Genomic DNA, 23,693 nt, shown 5'->3' on the forward strand with positions numbered 1-23,693 from the left:
AAATGAGTGATGTTGTACCAACTTCTGGGCTACATAGTTCCTAAGAAACTATTTTGGAAATCTAAGTATAGATGTAATGTTAGATGGCTCATTTAAGGAGGAAAAGAATATCTTTTACAATAGTTGTCTTTAAGTTGTTTAATAATTCTGTAATACACTTTGTGTACAGATCCTGAAAAAAAATAAAAAATATTTTATATTTGTTTATTTGTTTGAGAGAGAGAGAGAGAGAGAGGGAGGGAGGGAGGAATATATAGAGAGAAGGAGTGTGTCAGGGCCTCCAGACACTGCAAATGAACACCTGATGCATGCACCACCCTGTGCATCTGGCTTATGTGAGTCCTGAGGAATTGAACCCAGTTCCTTTGGCTTTGCAGGCAAGAGCCTTAATCACTAAGCCGTCTCTCCAGCCGAATAACTCTTAATATCAATGGCTTCAATGCTCAAATCATAATGCACAGGCTTAAAAAAAAAAAAAGCTGGGTGTGGTGGCACACGCCTTTAATCCCAGCACTTGGGAGGCAGAGGTAGGAGGATCGCAGTGAATTTGAGGCCACCCTAAGAATACAAAGTGAGTTCCAGGTCAGCCTGGACTAGAGTAAAACCCTATCTTAAAAAAAAATAGGATTCTGGGCTGGAGAGATGGCTTAGTGGTTAAGCGCTTGCCTGTGAAGCCTAAGGACCCCGGTTCCAGGCTCAATTCCCCAGGACCCACGTTAGCCAGATGCACAAGGGGGCGCACGTGTCTGGAGTTCGTTTGCGGTGGCTGGAGGCCCTGGCGCGCCCATTCTCTCTCTCTCTGTCTATTTGCCCCCCCCCTCTGTGTCACTCACAAATAAATAAATAAAAATAAACAAAAAAAATTAAAAAAAAATAGGATTCTGGACTGAAGAGATGGTTTAGCAGTTAAGGCATTGGCTTGCAAAGCCAAAGGATCCTGGTCCAATTCCCTACGACCCAGATGCACAAGCGGGCGCATGCATCTAGAGTTCATTTTAAATGGCTGGAGGCCCTGCTTTGCCCATTCTCTCTCTCTCTCTCTCCCTCTCTCTCTCTCTCTCTCTCTCTCTCTCTCTCTCTCTCTGCCTTTTTCTCTCTCAAATAAGTAAATCAATAATATATTTAAAAAATAGGATCCTTCTATGTGTTGCCTCTGATAAACTCATCTTCCCATAAAAGATGGACAGTATCTTAGTGTGAAAGGGTGGAAAATGGTATGTCAAGCAAATGGGCCTAGAAAAAAGAGGAAGGCTAATCAAAATCTAAGGGGGTATGAACAAGCTGTATGGAAAATCTACTTTTTTATTTTAGAGAGAGAGAGAGGGAGAGATGTGGTGTGCCAGAGCCTCAGCCACTGCAATTGACCTCCAGATGCTTGTACCACCTAGTGTGAATGTGCAACCTTGCACTTCCATCACCTTGTGTCTGGCTCACATGGGATCTGGAGAGAGATTGAACATGGGTCTTTAGGCTTCACAGGCAAGTGCCTTAACTGCTAAGCCATCTCTCCAGTCTGGATATCTTTTTTGGACAGCAGCTCACCCAAAATCCATAGATTGTTATTAGAAAAATTGTCAGTGTGAGGGATGAGATCCTTCCAGTGAGTTGTTGGTCAGGGAGGTCCCTGAGCCCCCAAAACTTTATAGGCCATTGCCAAGGCTTTTGGTTTCCCACCAGGAATAGATGGTAAGACCCTACTGCTGAAGACTCTACATGCTTAGGCTGCAAAATCACTGAGAAATCCAGCTTGAGCTGAGCTGAAAACCTTCTCCTTGTAGACCCATTAACAGAAAGCATGCAGCCCTATGGGAGAGAGAGAAGTCATCAGTGGATATAAACAACAATGGACACCACAAGCCTTAAGTTTGGCCATCCAGGCCAAATGAGCCAATGGGTGCAATAGTGCCACATCTGTTGTCTGTTATTGGGGAAACCAACCACTCTCTAATTGGACTGGAGAGAGACAGAATACATTCCTGGTACTGAAAACCTATGATGGGGGAGTCGCAAGCCCTAGGGGTCTAACGTCTGTTGGTGTCTGGCTAAATGCATATATTATGGTCACCAAACTGCACAGTAAATACTTCTCTTAATGTTCATACTCATATATTAATACTACTCTGACTTTTGGGTTAGGGAAGCTTCTCTTTTCAGATGGAAGTGACCTCTGAGATGACTTGAAATGCATCACAGTGCTGAGAAGAAGTAACAGAGGAGTGCTCAGCACTGAAACATCTCTGTCACACCTTCCAAGGCTCAGGGTCATTTGCAGAAGAGATAGTAGAAAGAATGTAAGAGCCAAAGGAACTGTGTAGGACTGCTTACAAAACAGTCTTCTAGCCACAAAATGGCCTGGATATCCATGACCTCACAATGCCTTGTACTACCTACATAGGACTGTCATAATAGGAAGAAAAAAATATGACATCAAAATAGAAGAGACTAATTGAAAAGGGGAGGGGATATGATGGAGAATCGATTTGTGAAGGGGAAATGGGGGAAGGGAGGGAATTATTATGATTTATTGTATATAATTATGTAATTTGTCAATAAAAAGGTTTAAAATAAAGTATCTTCATTCCTTCCAGGACAGTGATGTGGCCATTGTGATTGGCAAGCTATTTAATCTTTTTTTTTTTTTTTAATAAAGAGCCCAGAGTGGTGGCACAGGCCTTTATTTATTTATTTATTTATTTGTTTATTTATTTATTTATTTATTTATTTGAGAGCGACAGACACAGAGAGAAAGACAGATAGAGGGAAAGAGAGAGAATGGGCGCGCCAGGGCTTCCAGCCTCTGCAAACAAACTCCAGACGCGTGCGCCCCCTTGTGCATCTGGCTAATGTGGGACCTGGGGAACCGAGCCTCGAACCGGGGTCCTTAGGCTTCACAGGCAAGCGCTTAACTGCTAAACCATCTCTCCAGCCCGAAGCTATTTAATCTTACTTATCCCATTCCTAGACTTTTATATTTGTGCTTGTGTTCATGATATAAAAACATCAATACAAAATGTCATAATAATATAATATTATTTTTGTTTTTATCAAGGTAGGGTCATGCTCTAGCCTATGCTGACCTGGACTTAGTCTCAAACTGGCCTCAAACTCACAGTGACCCTCCTACCTTAGCTTCCTGAGTCCTGTGAGTAAAGGCATGCACCACCATGGCCAGCAATAAAATAATTTCTAAATGGAGCTGAGGAGTTGGTTCAGCAGTTAAAAGAGCTTGCTTGCAAAGCTTCCTGGCCCAGATTCAATTTCCCACTACCCACATAAAGCCATATTTACAAAGTAACACATGTGTTCGTTTGCAGTGGCAAAAGGCCCTGGAGCCTATTTTCTTTTTCTCTTTCAAATAAATAAAAATAAAACATACAGGGTCTGGAGAGATGGCTTAGTGGTTAAGGCACTTGCTTGCAAAGCCTACAGACCCATGTTCAACCCCCCAGATCCCATATAAGCCAGGTGTACAAGGTGGCACATGTGCAAGGTTGCACAGGTGCACAGGGTGGCACGTGCTTCTGGAGGTCGATTGCAGTGGCTGGAGGCCCTGGCACACCAATTTTCTCTCTCTCATAAAATAAAAATAAATAAAGAAATAATATAAATTAAGAACATAATATCTAAATATACAAAATACATATCATAAATGCATATTTAAAAATTTTGTACCGGTAGAAATGAGTATTTCATAAAGTTTGGGGACTACAGGCAGGGCTGAATTATGTCTGTATTTATGTGGAATCTGAATCATGTTCCTATAGAAATTATAACATTGACCTATTTGAGGTAAGTTAGAATGATAACAAGTGTTAAATGATCATAGATTTGCACTGTTTTCCCTAAGATCACACCTTTGTTTCTGTGTTGTCATCCACTAGGCCAATAGTTCTAGGTATCCTTTGGGATACCTGCCTGAGCCTAAAGCAGTCATCTTTAGCAAAAATGTCATTGTTGCACTGGAGAAACAGCTTAGCAGTTAAAGCGCATGCCTGCAAAGCCTAAGGACCCAGGTTCAATTCTCCAGGTCCCAAGTAAAGCCAGATGCACATGGTGGTACATGTTTCTGGAGTTCGTTTGTAGTGGCTAGAAGCCCTGGTGCTCCCATTCTCTCTCTCTCTCCCTCTGTCCATCTCTAATAAATAAATAAACAAAAATAAATCTTAAAAAAGTCATTGTTTCCAAACTCATGCGATAGGACATGTCAGCTGTTCTCAGGGCTGAGAAATCAACCTATGGTCTTCAATATGGTATAATAACACTCTATCACTTACTGGAACCCCCAGACATGTTTTTAATCAGTAGCTCTATCCCTAAGAATACTCCTTGCAAAAATTGAAGTAATTGGGGTTGGAGAGATGGTTTAGCAGTTAAGGCACTTGCCTGTGAAGCCTAAGGAACCAGGTCCAATTCCCCAGGACCCACATAAGCCAGAAGCACAAGGTGGTACATGCATTTGGAGTTTATTGCCAGTAAAATCTAGATGCCCGGGCACACCCATTCTTCTTCTTCTGTCTTTCTCTCTCACACACAATAAATTAAAAAAAAAATTTGTAGGGTCTCACTCTTGCCCAGGCTGACCTTGAATTCACTACGTAGTCTCAAGGTGGTCTCGAACTCCTACCTCTACTTCCCAAGTGCTGGGATTAAAGGTGTGCGCCACAACATTTGGCTCTGAATAAACTATTTTTAAAAGAAATTAGGGGCTGGAGAAATGACTTAGTGTTTAAGGCACTTGTCTGTGAAGCCAAAGGACCCGGGTTTGATTTCCCAGGACCAATGAAAGCCAGGTCCAGGGCGGGCAGTGCATCTGGAGTTTGTTTGCAGTGGCTGGAGGGCCTGGTGTGCCCATTCTCTCTCTCTCTCTCAAATAAATTAAAAAAAAATTAAAATAAACTGAAGTAATTGAATTCTGGGGTAAGACAGAAGTTCAGAAGCTACCTCTGAGGGACTCCATTGATCAAAAGAGTCTGGGTAACAGGGTACAGACTTTATTCCAAACATAGGAGAGGAAGAGCGAACCTGGAGTTATAAAACAGGTGACAAGACAGCTGAAAAGCAGAGAGAAGCAGAGAATCCTCAGGAAAAACTGGAGACTTCTCCCAGCTCTAGGAGGCCAGAGAAAGCCAACAAGGCAATGTATCCCAGGTAACCCTGACGCAAACAAATCAGCATCCCCAGCTACAGAACAAGTCTCCATTTCTTGCCAGCCTTAATCCAGCAAGCGGATCTGACGTGACTATGGTTCCTCTGTATGACAAGCCAGCATTGGAGGAGAAATCCATCTTGCCACTCCCCATAGTATGTAGTACAATAGCCAGGTGCCATCTTGGGAAGATGTTTGAGATTTATCTACTCTGGGCATTTGAGAACAAGAAACAGTTACAAATCAAGGAGCCCGGAGATAAGAATCTGTCGATAGCGATAGCCAGCAGCAAACATGGAAAGCAGTTATTAGAAGCAACTGGAGAGAGGGGGAGAGTAAAACTGTTAGCACACTGAGAAGTTTAGGCAACAGGGGTCTTGGGTTGTGCAAGGCAGCTGGTTGGTGGCCATTCCTGCCTTTTGTGGCTGGAAGATTAACTCTGGAGATCGATAGCCCAAAGTTAGTGTCTTGCTCATCTCCACAACACATGCCTCTCAAATGCCTGGTGGGATTGAGAGGTCTGTGTCCTGGCCCAGGGGATCATTTGATTTCTATAGCCTCTGTTGTAGTTTTAAAATTTTATTCTTTATTTGCAAGCAGCGGGTGGGGGGGGGGGGCGGGGAGAGAAAGAGAAAGAAAAAGGGAGAGAATGGCACCCAGGGCCCCTTTTGCCCCTACAAATAAAATGAACTCCAGATACATGATCCATTTTGTGAATCTGGCTTTATGTGGGTACTGAGGAATTGAATGGAGGCGATCAGGTTTTGCAAGCATGCACCTTTAACTGCTGAGCCACATCTCACAGTCCACTGTTGTCATTTTTTTTTTTCTCCCTGAGGTAGGGTTTCACTCTGGCCCAGGCTGGCTTGGAATTAACTATGTAGTCTCAGGGTGGCCTCAAACTGTTGTAGTTTTAAAGTAAAATATCCTTAGGGAGGAGGGTACTTAATAGGTTAATATTGTATATATGTAAGTACAATGATTGAGATGGGGAGGTAATATGATGGAGAATGGAATTTCAAAGGGGAAGGTGTGGGGGGGAGAGAGGGAATTTCCATGGGATATTTTCTTATAATCATGGAAAATGCTAATAAAAATTAAAAAAAATAAAGTAAAATATCCTTATAGCCTCATGTTTGAATACTCAGGCATCAGATAGTGGTGCTTTTTTTTTTTTTTTTTTTTTGAGGCAGGGTCTCATTCTAGTACAGGCTGACTGAAACTCACTCTGGAGCCCAGGCTGGCCTAAAACTCATAGTGATCTTCCTAGCTCAGCCCCTTGAGTGCTGGAATTTAAGACATACACCACCATGCCCAAACTACAAGTGATTTGGGGAAGGTTGTGGAACCTTTAGGATATATATCCTTGCTGGAGGAAGTGGGTCTTTAGAAGTGGACTTCAAGGGACTGAAGAGATGCCTTGGCAGTTAAGGCACTTGCCTGTAAAGCCAAAGGATCTCGGTTCGATTTCCCAGGACCAATGTAAGCCAGATGCACAAGGTGGTGCATGTGCCTGGAGTTTTTTTGCAGTGACTGGAAGCCCTGGAGTGCCCATTCTCTCTCAAATAAATAAATAAATAAATAATTTAAAAAATATTAAAAAAAATATAAGACTTTAAGATTTTATAGCCGGGCTCCACTTCCTGTTCATTCTTTGCTTCCTAACTGAGCTATGATGCACCACCTTACAATGCCTTCTCCACCTTGAAGGAGTATCTCTCTTGAAACTTGAGCCAAAATAAAGCTCTCCTGTTGCATTTATTTATTTATTTGATTTTTTTGAGGTTGGGTCTTGTTCTAGCCCAGGCTGACCTGGAATTCACTATGCAGTCTCAGGGTGGCCTTGAACTCACAGTAGTCTTGCTACCTCTGTCTCCCTAGCAGTGGGATTAGAGGCGTGCACCACCATGCCTGGCTTAAGCTTTCCCCTTTTTTTTTTTTCGAGGTAGGGTCTCACTCTAGCCCAGGCTGACCTGGAATTCACTATGGAATCTCAGGGTGGTCTTGAACTCACAGCGATCCTCCTACCTCTGCCTCCCAAGTGCTGAGATTAAAGGCGTGCACCATCATGCCTGGCTAAGCTTTCCCTTTTTAAATTGCTTCTTGTATCAGTTACTTTGTCGTTGCTTGGAAAAAACACCCAACCAGAAGCATTTCGGGAAGGAAGGGGTTAATTTTTTCTTACAGTTCCAAAGTGTAGAACCTGTCACAGCAGGAGCTGGAAACTGAGAAAGTGTGAGAAAGTGAGGAATGCTGGCTGCTCAGCTCAGCTACCTTTCTCCTTTTCATATAGTTCAGGAACACAACCCATGGGTGGTGCTGCCCATGATTAGGGTGGTTGTTGTGGCTATTTTCTCTTTGCTGATACAAACACCAGACCAGAAGCAGCTTATGGGAGGAAAGAGTTTATTTTAGGCTTACAGATTCCATGGAAAGTTTCACCATGGTAGGGAAAGCTGGCTCACTCCATTATACATCCACAGGAGTGAGAGAAAAACCAACACCAGCGTGTACAAGCTGACTCAGGACATACCTAGTAGGGCTGGACTCAAGATCCACCCCAGTGACATGCCTGCTGAAGACTAAGTAGGAAGTTTAATCAAAAATACCAGAGAGCCAGGCATGGTGGCACACACCTTTAATCCCAGCACTGGGGTGGCAGAGGTAGGAAGATCACCATGAGTTCAAGGCCCCGAGGCTACCTAGTGAATTCCAGGTCAGCCTGGGCTACAGTGAGATCCTATCTAGAAAAACCAAACCAAACAAAAAAACCTGAGTCTAGGGCTGGAGAGATGGCTTAGCAGTTAAGGTGCTTGCTTGCAAAGCCAAATGACCTAGGTTTGATTCCCCAGGACCCACATAAGCCAGATGCACAAAGTTATGCAGCTCCTTTGCAGTTGCTGTTGACCCTAGAATGCCCATTCTCTCTCTCTCTGCCCCTCTCTCTCTTCCTTTCAAATAAATAAAAATAAAAAATATTTAATTTTTTAAAATTTTTACTTGAGACAGAGAGGAGGAGGAGAGAGAGAGGAAGAGACAGAGAGAAAGAGAGAATGGGCATGTCATGACCTCTAGCCAGTAAAAACAAACTCCACATGTACCACCTTATGCATCTGGCTTATGTGGGACCTGAAGAATTGAGCATGAGTCCTTAGGCTTCACAGGCAAGCACTGTAACCGCTAAGCTATCTCTCTACCCCATAAAATATTTTTTTTTAATTGTTTTTTTTTGTTCATTTTTTATTTATTTATTTGAGAGCGACAGACATAGAGAGAAAGACAGATAGAGGGAGGGAGAGAGAATGGGCGCGCCAGGGCTTCCAGCCTCTGCAAACGAACTCCAGACGCGTGCGCCCCCTTGTGCATCTGGCTAACGTGGGACCTGGGGAACCGAGCCTCGAACCGGGGTCCTTAGGCTTCACAGGCAAGCGCTTAACCGCTAAGCCATCTCTCCAGCCCCCATAAAATATTTTTAAAAAATAAATAAATACCTGGGCTCGAGGGATGTCTTAGTGGTTAAGACACCTGCCTGCAAAGCCAAAGGACCCAGGTTTGATTCCCCAGGACCCATGTAAACCAGATGCAGAAAGTAACACATGCTTCTGGAGTTTGTTTGCAGTGGCTGAAGGCCCTGGTGTGCCCATTCTCTCTCTCTCTCTCTCTATCTATCTGTCTCTTTCTTTCTCTCTCTCAAATAAGTAAAATAAATAAATAAAAATGCCTGAGTCTCTAACCCACACCTTTAATCTCAGCACTCGGGAGGCAGATGTGGGAGGATTGTTGTGAGTTCGAGGCCATCCTGAGAAAACAGTGAATATAGATATTGGTAGGACATATATATATGTGCGTGTGTGTAACACACACACACACACACACACACACACGTTATAGATAGTCTGCCTCTTTTTCTCAAATAAATATTTTTAAAAAATGTCCTTCTGGGCATGGTGGCACATGCCTTTAATTCCAGCATTTTGAGGCTGAGGTAGGTGGATCAATATGAGTTCACAGCCATGTGAACTCATGTTACAGGTCAGGCTGGCTAGAGGAAGATCCTACCTCTAGTCTAGAATTTTTTTTTCTTCGTATGTATGTATATACGTATGTATGTATGTATATATATGTGCATATATATCATGTACACATATGCAAATATATGTCCTACCAAAATTAAAGTGAGGACCTAAACAACAATCACATAATGACCAATGAAGTTGAAGCAGAAATGAAGAGTATCTCAACAAAGAAAAGCTCAGGACCAGATGGATTCACAGCAAAGTAGCAGATATAAAATCAATATACAAAAATCATCTCAAGAGGCCAGACGTGGTAGCCTACACCTTTAATCCCAGCACTAGGGAGGCAGAGGTAAGAGGATCACCATGAGTTTGAGGCCACCCTAAGACTACATAGTGATACATATATATATATATATATATATATATATATATATATATATATATATATACACATACATATATATTTTGTGTGTGTGCAAGGGGAGAGAGAGAGAGAAAGGAAAGAAGGAAGGAAGGAAGAAGGAAGGGCATACCAGGACCTCCAGCCACAGCAAAAGAAATCCAGATGCATGTACCACCTTGTGCATATGGCTTATGTGAGTCCTGGGGAATTGAATCTAGGTCCTTTGGCTTTGCAGGCAAGTGCCTTGACTGCTAAGCTATCTCTCTAGCCCTATCCTTATTATTATTATTATTTTTTAATATTTTATTTGAGAGAGAGAGAAATAGAGAGGCAGATAGAGAATGGGCCTACTGGGGCTTCTAGCCACTGCAAACAAACTCAAGATGCATGCTCTATCTTGCGCATATGGCTTTATGTGGGTACTGGGGAATCAAACCTAGTTCTTTGGCTTTGTAGGCAAGTGCCTTTTCCGCTAAGCAATCTTGCCAGCCCCAATTATCCTGGTTTTAAAGAGTCTGAGATTAAATATAAAAATAATTTGAGAAGTTGAGCATGGTGGCACATACCCTTAATCCCAGCACTTGGGAGGCAGAGGTAGGAGGATCACCGTCAGTTCAAGGCCACCCTGAGACTACCTAGTGAGTTCCAGTCAGCTTGGACCAGAGTGAAACCCTACCTCAAAAAAACAAAAATAAAAAATAAAAAATAACAATTTGAGATAATCTGTCAAACGTCTAGCTAGAAATTTGTATTCAGATCGTGAGACTGGCCTCCATGACTGTCTCCAAGCTTTTACAACCGTACTAAGTTCACTTGTTGCTTGGCTTATTGTATGATTCCCAGACGTCTTCATGTTGTCTGTTTAATAGCGGAAAAAAAAAGAATGGGCGGGAGTATTCAAATTAGAAAGATATCTTTTAACAATGTGTTGGTGGCAAAACATCGTTAACTTTATAAATTATATCACTTACGTCCTATTAGGCTTTAGTTCTCTCATCTGTAAAATGGGGTGTTTGAACCTAATGACACTTCTCTTACTCCTTTTCTTGCTCGGCTTTCTATTATTGTATGACTTCCGGCGCCTGAAGATCCCTCTAGCTTGTATGGGCTATAAAATGAAGTTAAAAGCATCCTAACTATGTCAGAGAGAGCCTGCAGATCTCAGGAAGAAGTGAAGGGTAGTGCGGGGGGGGGGGGGGCGGGCGGGAAGACAGACAGACGAAAGGGAGCTTACAGCTATGATTTGATGAGATGAACTGTGCGAATAACGCAAAGAAACTACAAATTAGCTGGTCTGCAAGAGCAGGAGTAAGACACTGCTCGGCCCCCGGCGTTGCCCTTTGTATTTAAATCGTGGACAAACAGCTTCCTTCCCTAGAAGCTGTGCAAGTGAAAAACAAAACGTTAGGAAAACTGAAAACCGTAAACACAGAAAAATGTGTGCTAAAGGCAATGTGTAGGAGTGTTTGGAAGCAGGCGGGATGGACGCGGGAACGGGACGAGGAAATTCACACACACACACACACACACACACACACACACACACACACACACACACACACACACACGAGCCGGCCAGCGCCCGGGGAGCCGCCGTGCCCACTCCGCCGCATCCCCAGCCGCCGCAGGCGCCCCGCCGCCCGCCCGCCCGCCCTGGGCTGCGGCGCCCCGCCCCCGCCCCTCGGGCCGCGGAAGTGACGCAGACGCCCCGCCCCGCCGCGAGATCCGCTGCTGCTGCTGCTGCGGCGGCTCGGCCGACCTGCAGGAGGCGGCGGCGGCGGCCTGGGGAAAAATGGCGGACGGTGTGGACCACATAGACATTTACGCGGATGTGGGCGAAGAGTTCAACCAGGTACGTGAGGGCCTGGGCCCCGTCGCCGATGCGGGCGGCGCTGCGGCCCGGACGCTGGATCGTGACCCGGCCGGCTGGGGGGTGGGGGTGGGCGAGGAGGTGAGGCGTGGAGGGAGGCCCGCGAGCCAGCGCGGCTGCAGACCGTGCGCCCTTGGCGCCTCCGGGACCGCGCCGCCGATCCCGGTGCGGCGCCCTCTTCGCCCCTCCCCCGCGCCCCCTCCGTGCTCGCGCGTCGTTTCGCGGGCCGCGGGCCCTTGGAGCGCGGAGGCCGGGTCGGCGGTGCAGCATTGCCGGGCCAGGCAGCCGGCCGGCTCCCCCTCTCGCTTCCCCCCCTCCTTCGCGGCCTCACGCCCCCATTGTTGGCGGGCGCTTCCCGCCGCGCTAGGCCGCGTGTGCCGCGCCGCGGGGGAGAACGGGCCGCCGCACCCCGGCCCGCCGCCCCCGGGGCGGACCGCGCTCCGGCCGCCGCCGCTCGGGTTCCGAGTGCTCCCGCCGCTCCATTTTGTCACCCCGCCTGTCCGCGCACACGGCCGCCTCATGGAAGGCCGCGTTCACAGCCCCTTTGTATCCCCGCGCGCCCCGCTCGCCCGCGCTCCTAGCCCGCTTCTGGCCGCGGGTTTCGGCCTGGCGCCTTCCCCCGCCGGCGCCGGGCTCCGCGGCTCGCCGAGGCCCGCCTGGCATCTGTGGGCACGTCGGCAACAAGTCCCTGCACTTTTGGACCCACGGGCCGCGTGGAAAAGTGAGTGCCCCCGGTCCGCCTCATTCATCGTGGGCTCGCGGGGGCCTTTTCTTGGCCTTTGTGAAGAAAATAACCTGAAAGATAAATGAGAACCAGAAAAAAAAAATAAAGGCGGTAGCTCATTAGCAGATCAGAAAGACTTTAAGATGCAGAAAGAACGTGCCCCCCCCCCCCCCCCGTTCTGATCGTGCAGTTTACACGGACGAGCCTGTGCACTAAGGCTGGTGAAAGTGAGACGTTCAAGGGTTTCCCCGTGTCTCAGTCAGAGGCCTTGGTGAAGGCTGGGACTAGCCCCGGATTCACCATGTCAGAATGAGCATCCTTTTAGCCTCTGAACTGTTCACATCTCTTACGACATTTCACGTTTTTAGAAATCATGGCTAGCCGCCGTGCATCCAAAATAAGTAATTTTTTTTCAGGTTCAGGTGAGATGCTTAATAAGATTTTATTGGTTAGTGTAGTCCTCTCCCCGTCCCATTCAATCTTGTGAGTAGGGACTCAAATTAAAAAAAGAAATTATGGCAGCCCAGAAATCCGAACTGCGTTCAGAAGTAACTTTGTTCCTGTAGTTGAAATATTAGAAAAGAAAAGCCGTTTTCAAAATGATTTAAATGCACATCACTCTACTAGAGACTGAATATGTTTAAATGTAACTCACTTGTAACACGACGTGAAGTTTAAAAATTTTTTTTATTGTGCATGTAAGTTTGAGTAACTCATACCTGAGTTGTCAGCTACAAGGTATACCATTTCTTTGACTCCTACACAGATTCTAATGCCTTTAAAATCGGTAGAATAAGACCTCAAGGATATTTTTTTCTTATTTATCAAGTGAATATAGCATTATATCCAAATCAGGGCCTCACTGCGACTATTAAAGTGTTCGCGATGGTTTGTTTTTGTTTTCTTTACAAGAGACTACAATACTTTACCTGTGCCCACAATAAGGAAGATTTGGGCTACTGTTTTAGAAGCTTCCTTTAGTATCTCTTCATAAACTGTTTTCAGGTTTTTGCATACTTTGGGAGGGACATCTTGCTTATCCACATAGCTGAATGCAGGTGATACTCTATCGCTGCAGTAAATGTGCTAGCAGAGGAGGTAAGAGATTAACATTTGGTGGATCCAATGAAAAACTATTTTGAAGGCTTAGAAAATTGATTGGTAACCTACAGCGCATTAGATCCAACACATGGTTGCATAATTGTACCAGTAAACTCTATATATTTAAATCCATTAATAGGGAGAGTAAGTAGAGGCTTTCTTTTTCTTGTTTGTAGTACTGGGGGTTGGACCCATTGCCTTGCCCATGCCAGGCAAACACCATTGAACTACATCATCAGCCCACAGGCATTATTTTTGTCTTTTGGTTTGCATGTGATTGGCTTCTGTGATCTGCTTGCTCTGTTGATTTCTGGACCAAAAACTGGCCACAAAAGGATGTTAATCATTTTCAAGGCTTGTCTTGTTTTGTTAATATATTATCATTGAAGTATTTATTTTATTCTATTTTTATTTGTTTATTTGAGAGTGACAGAAAAAGAGGCAGAGAGAGAGAAAGAATGGGTACATCAGGGCCTCCAGCCACTGCAAATGAACTCCAGATGCATGGGCCACCTTTTGCATCTGGCTGGAACCGGGGTCCCTAGGCTTCACAGGCAAGCACTTAACTGCTAAACCATTTCTCCAGCCCCCATTGAAGTATTTTTTTTTTAAAGATTTTATTTATTTGAGAGAGAGAGAATGAGAATGAATGGGCTCACTAGGGTCTTAGCCACTGCAAACGTAACTCCATATGGGTGCATCTGGCTTATGTGGGTACTGGGAATTGAACCTGGGTCCTTTGCCTTTGCCTTTGCATGCAAGTGCCTTAACCACTAAGCCATCTTTTCAGCCCTGAATTACTTTTTTTTTTCCTCAATTTTTATTAACATCTTCCATGATTATAAAAAATATCCCATGGTGGGCTGGAGAGATGGCTTAGCAGGTAAGTGCTTGCCTGTGAAGCCTAAGGGCCCTGGTTCAAGGCTCGATTCCCCAGGACCCACGTTAGCCAGATGCACAAGGGACCCCCCCCCCCCCCCGCCTCTTTCTCTGTCTGTTGCTCTCAAATAAGTGAAAATAAACAACAAAAAAAGGTTAGAGAAAAAAAATCCCATGGTAATACCCTCCCTCCCCCCACTTTTTTTCTTCTGAAATCCTACCAGAATTAGAGGCAACCACAGAATTATTTCTGATTTAATTTTTCTTTCTCCTTTCCCTTCTATCTCATTTTCCTTTTTTCACCTTGTGTAGCCCAGGCTGGCCTCCAGTTTGTGGCAGTCCTGCCTCAGCTTCCAAAATAACAAAGTCCAGGCTCTGGGATTACATTGCTTGTTTTCTTTCTTTTTGCAGTGCTGGGGATGGAACCCAGGGGCTTGCATATATAAACTACTCCAGTTAGCTCTTAGTAGCTGGTGACCTTCTTTCTTTCTTTCTTTTTTCTTCTTTTTTTTCCCCTCGGTGCTGAGGACCGAACCCAGGGCCTTGCGCTTGAGTGCTCATCCACTGAGCTAAATCCCCAACCCCTGACCTTATTTCTACTATATGATCAGTTATAGCAGTTATTTGGTTATGGTTCAGGAAAATGTTTTTCAGAGTTTTAAGTATTAGCCAATCTTAAAATAAAAATTGTTAAACAAGTCTTGTTCTCCAGTTTGAGCAGCACTTTTAATTATATTTGTATGCTTTGAAATCTGGTGTATTCATATTTTACATTTTCTGTTTTATTTTTATTTATTTTTAATTTTATTTTTTTTTTTTTTGGTTTTTTGAGGTAGGGTCTCACTCTGGTCCAGGCTGACTTGGAATTAACTGTGTAGCCTCAGGGTGGCCTTGAACTCACGGTGATCCTCCTACCTCTGCCTCCCAAGTGCTAGAATTAAAGGCGTGTGCCACCATGCCTGGCCCATTTTCTGTTTTAAATGATCACACTTTTATGAAGTTTTTTTTTTTTTTTTTTTTTTTTCTTCCCAAGGTAGGGTCTTGCTTTAGCCCAGGCTCACTCTGTAGTCCCAGGCTGGCTGAGCTCCACTCACAATGATCCTCCTGCCTCTGTCTCCCAAAGAGGAAGGCAGGGAAGGAGGGAGGGAGAACATGAATGAGCGGGCCAGGGCTCCAGCCACTGCAAATTCTAGACACGTGCGCCCCCTTGTGCATCTGGCTTATGTGGGTCCTGGGGCATTGAACGTGGGTCCTTTGGCTTTGCAGACAAACGCCTTAACTGCTAAGCCATCCCTCCAGCCTTGCTTTAGTTCTTAAATGGAAATTTTTTGGGTATCACCAGATTGAGAATAGTTGAATTGTGGAAGGAGAATTTAAACTGCTTATGCATGTTCATGTGAATTTGGAGTTCAGCAGAAAGCAGTTCTCCCTCTCATTCTCAAGTATCAGTTTACTTTGACTTGGGCGGGTGTGTGTATTCAAGTGTGGAAGTTAGCAGTCTGATTAATAATTTAAGACTTTTGGGGGGTCTAACACTAAATAATAATTTAAGATATTCAGTTGTGAGCCTGGAGAAATAGCTTAGTGGCTAAGGTGCTTGCCTACAAAGCCAAAGGACCCTGATTCGACTCCCCAATACCCACGTAAGCCAGATGCAAAAGGGGGCACACACATCTGGAGTTCATTAGCAGTGGCAGTGAGGAGGCCCTGGCACACATTCTCTCTCTCTCTCTCTCTCTCTCTCTCTCTCTCTCTCTCCTTCTCCCTCTCCCCCCTCTCCCCCTCCCCCTGCCTATTTCTCACTCAAATAAATGAAGAAAAATAAAAAAAATATTTTTAAAAAGATACTCAGTTGTTCAAAATAATGCAAGGGATATAAAGTTTAGATGGTCTACCCTTGAAGCGTACTGTAGAATAGGGGAGAGAGCTGAATAATTCCAACACTAACATGTCCTGTTCAGTCCCTCTCCTCTCCCTGGGTGTTTATCTGTACAGTGTTCATCCCTTATCCAAAATGATTCAGAAGCATTTCACATGTGGATTTTGTTCCTCACATTTTGGAATATTTGCACACTTGCACTCTTAACAGTTAGCTGAACATCGCTAATCTGAAATCAGAAATGCTTCAAGATCCACAATCATCATGCCAGTGCTCAAAAAGCTTTGGGTTTTTTGGACTAGGTATGCTCAGTTTATACTCTGACATCTAAGTGGTATATATTTTATTTGTATGGCAGTCAGAAACTTTTTTTTTTTTGTTTTGTTTTGTTTTGTTTTTCTATGTAGGGTCTTGCTCTCCAGCCCAGGCTGACCTGGAATTCACTATGTAGTCTCATGGTGGCCTCAGACTCACAGCAGTCCACCTACCTGTGCCTCCCAAGTGCTGGCATTAAAGGCATGTGCCACCATGACCAGCTACTTTCCTCCCTCCCTCCCTCCCTCCCCCCCCATATATTTTTTACATAGGTTATAGTCTTGTATCCCCTCACACCTCCCTCAGGGCCCTCTTCAATAAGGTCCTTGGTGGGATAATTAAGTCAACTGATAGTTTTTTTTTTTTTTTTTTTGTGGTGGGGGGCGCTTACAGTCTTGGGTGGGGTCAGGAACTCTTAAAGTAGAGTTGAGTTTCTGGTCTGCCAGGCTGGGGGTGGGGGAGGGAGAGAATGAATGAATGAATGAATATGAATGGGTACCAGGGCCTCTAGCCACTGCAAACAAACTCCAGATATATGCACCACCTTGTGCTTCAGGCATACATAGGTCCTGGGGAATTGAACCTGGGTCCTTGGGCTTTGAAGGTAAGCACCTTAACCGCTAAGCCATCTCTTAAGCCCAGAAGTATGAATTAGTTATCTGTCCACCCATCCCTAAAATTATGTAGACATAAGCTGGGCGTGGTGGCGCATGCCTTTAATCCCAGCACTCTGGAGGCAGAGGTAGGAGGATCACTGAGAGTTTCAGGTCACCCAGAGACTCCATAGTGAATTCCAGGTCAGCCTGAGCCAGAGTGAGACCCTATCTCGAAAAACCAAAAAAAAAAAAAAAAAAAAAAAGTAGAAATAGTTGTTGGGAGATAAATTCATTTAGGAATTAGAAGGACCTAGATGTTTTTTTATAAGTCAGCTTTTATTTCATGAGTCATTTTGCTTTATATTTTTCATTATGTGTTTACTGTAGCCAGCTGTTAGCCAGTTATGGAAAATAAGTATATTGGACATTATCAGTTAAAATTTCTGATAAGTTTGTATCTAATGGAAAATAGTTTTAAGATTTTTATAGGGTCAAGAATTAGGTAGAGAGTGATTCAAAAAGATGGATATAAAAGCTTGGAAGAGCTAATAAAATTCATTTGTTTATTATGATGATAATTTAGTTGCTTATGGAGTACACACTTGGTATCAAGTTGGCTTCTTTACTATTAATTGAACTTTATCAAGAATTACTAAACTAGTATCTACTCAGAATATAATCATAAAAACTTTTCTTAGAAGAGTCCTGTATTTGTGGGTTCTACATCCATGAATTCAAACAACCAGGAATCTAAATATTGGGGGTATACTGACTTTTTTTGGTCATTATTCCCAAAAAATTATAACAATGGTTTTGTATCAGCATTTATATTGTGTTAGGTATTGTAAGTAGTCTAAGAGATGACTTTTAAGAATATATAAGAGTATGTCTGTAGTTTATATACAGATTATTATCTTTTTCTGTAAGGGGCCTGAGCATCTCTTAAGTTTGGTATTCTCCGTGGCTATGGGTGATGTACTGGAACCAGTCCCCTGCTGAAGCTGAGGGCTTGTGCTGGGCTTTACGTGCTAGTTTTCCTCTCCCACACTGTAGAATTCATATGTAACTGCAGAGTGCAACTCTTCCGTACTTAATAGTAGTTCTCTCAATGGAAATAACTTCTTAAAGTGACCCTTAGTATGATTTGCTGGTTGAATCTTAAGAATTCACGAATGGTATTACTTACGATTTTATGACTACCAAAAGTGGTGTTGAGTCTGTCAGATTATCCCAGTAGTAGTATGCAGTATATAAGTTATTTCTGTGGTATTAACGTTTTTCAGGGAGTAATTATAGGACACTGTTTAAAAAAAATAACTGCTTGTAGGAAGGGAGATGGTGCCAATGAACCTACAATAGGATGTTGGTCATTTTTATATCCATCATAATTTTTTGTTTTGTTTTTCGAGGTTGGGTTTTGCTTTATCCAAGGCTGACCTGGAATTTACTATGTAGTTTCAGGGTGGCCTCGAACTCAGAGTGCTTCTCCTATCTCAGCCTCCCAAGTGCTGGGATTAAAGGCATGCGCTACCACGCCCCACAATCCATCATAATTTTAAATGCTTTCTCTAATTTGGCAATGATTATTTGTAAATATTGTAGAAAACAGTCTTGTAGCATGAAATTTTGAGGGGATACCTCATCCCCTCCCCTTTTTTTGTGGGTTTTTTTGTTTTGTTTTGTTTTAAACTGGCACTTGCCCTAAAGTTCAGGCTAGTCTTGAATTTGTTGCAGTCCTGCTCAGCCTCCTCAGTACTAACATTACAGGCATGAGCAGCTGGCTTTGATGGCAGGGAATGAAAAAAATTACTTTGTGAATGTTTTCATAAACACTTAAGAGCTGTTGCTTACTGGAAATTAGATGCGTAGCTTTACTAGTGATTTGCTAGCTCCTATGAAAAGTAGGTGAGACTGGACAATATTTGGTGTCTGAAATAGAGGGACAATGTTGAAATTTTCATGTTTTGAATGCCATTGAAATGTATTTGAAGAGACCTCTCACATAATAGAACTTGACACTGTTGACTATTTTTCTTTGACAAAGTTAGAAACCTTTTTTTGCTTGTAGGTTTACAGAGCTCGTTTTTTGCATGTGACCTGTGATAGGTATTTTAATAATTTTAGAATATGCACATTTCTAACTTGATTAATGTGGAAATGCTTGAATGTGTTCTGGATTTCTGCATTTTTTTAAGTGTGAAAGATACTTAAGATACATGATAAAGCTACAAAAGGAAGATTTGATACCATGAGAGTATTTCTTTGAGTTTCATTTTTAGCAGTGGTGACAAATGTATTCAGATTTATTAATGTTTTTTCACCAAGTACAAATGTATACCGTTGGGGCTAAGAGTACAGGCTGTGGCCTTGGAACAGAGTGAAGCTAACTAGTCCACATGGAGATCAAACCCCAGGACCATGGTCTCAATTAGCATCATTTCAACCAATTGGAAGCAGTCCAACTACCAGAAAAATGGCTGATCCTAAATATTGGTAGAATCATATGAATATGGAAAATTGGTTGGTGTCAACGTAGGAATTCATGGACATACAAAAATAGTAAGTGCTTGTAATAACAACAGGTTAGTGTAGCTGCAATTAATGCTTGTGAGTTATTGTCTACTTATGTAAACACTTTCATACATTTACAACTAATGAAAAATTATGTCTTAACTTTTTTGTATACGTGAAAATGTAAATTTTAAAATTTTTACTCTTGCTTTCAATAACCCGTGCATTCTTTCTTACTCTCCCTCAGACCATATATTGTGATTAGTCTCTGCTGAGGATGGAAAGCACAACTCCCTTTGAATAATAATAATAATGCTACTTGATGTACAGAACCGGATTGCAAGAGAATTTAAAGTGCCCACTACCCCTTGTGGGAAGCTTTTTATTTTAAGTGTATGGAGCCATTGCTGCAACCACATCACCAGAAGCTTCAGCTACACTGAAACTTCATAACAAAACTCACCCTCCTTTTTTCTAGTTTTTACTGTCACTGCATTTCTTGTTTAATAAAAACTCATTTTGTAGAGATTATTTTGGTATTTGCTGTACAAACAAAATGAATGGCTGGGGCTGGAGAGATGGCTCAGTGGTTAGAGACACTTCTTATAAAATTAATGGCATTATTCAGTGACTTATGGTTTTAGTTTCTGACCCATTGTTAAAGATGGCTTTGTTCTTGGTCTTAACTTAATGTCTTAGGTGTCTTATTAAATAAATCTTACAGACATCTTGCCTCATGAAAGTGAAATTGGTATGTAAAAGATTTTTGTTAAGTAACAAGTAAGTTGTGTAGTTCATTATTTATACACAGATTACCTGACAATGACACTATCAATTTGAAGCCCTTTTGCCATATATATATTTATAAAATTATATATATATAGTGTGTGTGTGTATGTGTGTCTGTGTATATATATATATATATATACACACACACACATATATGAATAATATTTACCTTTAATACCCTTTTCCCCTTTCTCTTTAAAAAGTGTTCTGGCTTTCTGTTGAATAACAAAAAAATTATGCCCCCTTGGGACCTATAGCAATATTGATCTGTTTACCATCATATAGTAAATGCTTTCTCTGGGTTATTATCCATGTAATAGTCCCTAAAGCTACTCAATAGTTCCTTAGTAAATTGTATATGTGGGAGAGGTTGAGTAATATCCAGTTCTATGTGAACTCTTAAGTTTTGTAATTGTTCTTTTTCATTTTATCTCCAACGTTCTACTTAATCAAAATAAAGTAGTTTACAGTGATTTAAGTGCTTTAGTTTTGGAAAGGGAAAAAGATAGAAATGGAGCTTTTCTTCTGCTACCCGATTAGTCAAGTTTGCAATTAAATGGTGTTAAGTGTTCTATGAATATGTATATTTCCTTTTTCATGTTTATTTACAAATTGAATCCTCTCCCATATTTGCCATTTCTAGTCTTGCTTACATACCTGTTTCTTTTTTGTTTTCCTCTTCCTTCCTTGCTTATTATGTAGGCATGTAAATGACATCGCTAGGATTGCTTTAATTCTGCTGGTGACAATGGCAAAGTTTTACTAGATACTTATGTATGTTACTTTTCTCTTGCTAATTTACTTGGCTAGATGTGTAAAATGTCAGGTAAGCCATTTGTTGAATAAAATGAATAAAATTATTAAAAGAACTACTTTGAATAGTTTTACCTGTATTTCATTTGTTTCTCTAGATCATTTATTATGACATTGTGAGTCGTAGATTCCAACATTTCTTTGTCTTTTATAACTTAGCTTACTGCACTTGTACTAAAATTGCTAGCTTCTTCAGGTTGGCTAATCAAATTTGAATGCTATAGAAAGTAGGGGTTACATTTTCCTGAGGTCAGATATTGAAAACTTGTAATAGCTCTGTTTTTGTCTGTGATAATCTTAAAACAAATATTTTAAAATGTATCTTTTTATATTCATGTTAATTTAGAATATTTTAATTTCAAGGAAAGCTTTAAAGTCACCATCAAGAACAGATCTGGTGCATACAGTGAGAAGGCATGTATTGAGATCTTGGGGCCTTTCTCTGTCTTGCATCAGATTTTTAAAATGCAAAAAATGAATGCATTTGCTTTAAAATCTCTTGAGTAGTATTCTGACTGCTGTGTAATCTAGAACATTATTTCTGTATCTCAGGAAGCGGAATATGGTGGGCATGATCAGATAGATTTGTATGATGATGTCATCTCTCCATCTGCAAATAATGGAGATGCCCCAGAAGACCGGGATTATATGGATACGCTCCCGCCGACTGTTGGCGATGATGTCGGCAAAGGAGCAGCACCAAATGTTGTATACACTTATACTGGAAAGAGGATTGCATTATATATCGGAAATCTAACTTGGGTAAGTAACAGCATACTGATTATTGGCAATTGATTTTGAACTGCTCCAGTAGTTAATATCATTGCCTAGAGTTTTAAAGTAAAAATTTGATGTTACTTTATTTTTCTGTATGTTCATTTATGTGATGAGAAGGGCAAAAAGCAATTGCCGTTGAGAGGTCATTTCAGTTCTGCTGGTTTTGAATTTTATAGTCTCTCGTCCTGGTTAGATATACCACTTAAATGCAATTTTTAAAAAAATCTTTAGTACCTCACTTTATTTTTTATTGGTTCTTTTGTTTGTTTTTCCAAGGTAGGGTCTCACTATAGTCCCAGGCTGACCTTTGAATTTACAGTGATTCTCTTCCCTCTGCCTACCAAGTGCTGGGATTAAAAGCATGTGCCACCATGCCCCGGCCTTAGTGTTCTGTTCTGCTTTGTTTTGTTTTGTTTTGTTTTTTCCCCTTGAAGATGTCTCACTGTAGCCTAGGCTGACCTGAAACTCTGTAGTCCCGGCTGGCATCAGATATACAGCAATCCTAACCTTGGCCTGGAATAAAAGACATGTGCCACCACACCCACCTCTCCTTCTTCACTTTAATTTTTTAAAATTTAATTTATTTATTTGCAAGCACAAAGAGAGATGGAAGAGAGAGAAAGATAATGGGTAGGCTAGGGCCTGTAGCCACTGCAAACAAACTCCACATGCATGTGCCCTTGTGCATCTGGCTTACGTGGGTCCTGGGGAATCAAACTTGGGTCCTTTGGCTTTGCAGGCAAATGGCTTAACCGTTAAGCCATCTCTCCAGCCCTCATTCCTCACTTTAGGTAGCCCACTTTTGCTGAGAAAAAAATGTTCACACAGATTTTTAAAACAGAATTTAAGATTGTAGGAGAGACACAATACCACTCCTGGCTTAAACATATTATTTAGGGCTCAAGAGATGGTGCTTGCCTTCAAAGCCAGATGCATAAAATAGCACATGCATCTGGAGTTTGTTTGCAGTGGCAAGATGCCCTGGTGTGCCCCTCCCTCCCTTAATCTCTCTCTCTGCTTGCAAATAAAGAAATTTTAAAAATTAGCTGGGCATGTTGGTGCACACCAACATAATCCTAGCACTTGGGAGGCAGAGGTAGGAGAATCACTGACCTCCAGGCCAGCCTAAGACTACATAGTAAATTTCAGGTCATTCTGGGCTAGAGAGAGTCCCTACCTCAAAACAAACAAAAAAACCTTCCTCGTTCTTCATTTTTAAATTCATATTAAAAATTTATTTCATTTCTGTTCTTTAAAAAATGTTTTATTTATTTGAGAGATTGTATTTTATGGGACTTTGGCTATTGCAAATAAGCTCCAGATACAATGTCCTACCTGGTGTTCCTGTCTTTATGTGATTACTAGGGAGTCTCACCCCATGCTGGCATGCTTTGCAAGCAAGCACCGTTAACTTCTGAGCCATCTCACTAGCCCCTCATTTCTGTTGTTAAGTTGGGAATCTGAATGGTAGAAACTTTCTGTGTGTTTGGTCGTTTTTGAGATGAGATCTTGCTATATATAGTCCAGGTTGGCCTAGTACTCACTGTATAGTCCAAAATGCCTTTTACCTGGTGGCAGTCCTGCCTCTGCTTTGAGTGCTTCCATATGTGCCACAGTGCCTGAACCATGGCGGTTCATGAGACTGTAAGATTGAGTGCTTCAGTAACTGTATGAAATATATTCATTGAACCTAAAATAGTCACTATAACTGTCCTATAGAATTTTTTTATATTAGGTATTATGACTTGGAAGCTTATAAATTATAAATTAGGGCTGGAGAGAGGTCTCAGTGGTTAAGGTGTTTGCCTGCAAAGCCTAACAACCCAGGTTTAATTCCCCAGTGCCCATGTAAAGCCAGATGCATAAAGTGG

The 23,693-nt window shown here is 42.3% G+C and overlaps 1 protein-coding gene across 4 annotated transcripts in view; it reads left to right on the forward strand.

Moving 5' to 3' along the window:
* Positions 1 to 11,295: 11,295 nt before the first annotated feature.
* The window catches only part of Cpsf6 (cleavage and polyadenylation specific factor 6), a 34,427-nt gene continuing 22,029 nt past the window's right edge, over positions 11,296 to 23,693 (forward strand). For all 4 annotated transcript variants that reach the window (XM_045151760.1, XM_045151761.1, XM_045151762.1 and 1 more), the window contains exons 1-2: positions 11,296 to 11,420; positions 21,598 to 21,807. In XM_045151760.1, the coding sequence (XP_045007695.1) occupies positions 11,361 to 11,420; positions 21,598 to 21,807 (270 nt within the window). In that variant the 5' untranslated portion in view covers positions 11,296 to 11,360. The remainder of the gene's footprint in view (positions 11,421 to 21,597; positions 21,808 to 23,693) is intronic.

This window comes from Jaculus jaculus, chromosome 6, assembly GCF_020740685.1.
Source record: "Jaculus jaculus isolate mJacJac1 chromosome 6, mJacJac1.mat.Y.cur, whole genome shotgun sequence".
Taxonomy (NCBI): Eukaryota; Metazoa; Chordata; class Mammalia; order Rodentia; family Dipodidae; genus Jaculus; species Jaculus jaculus.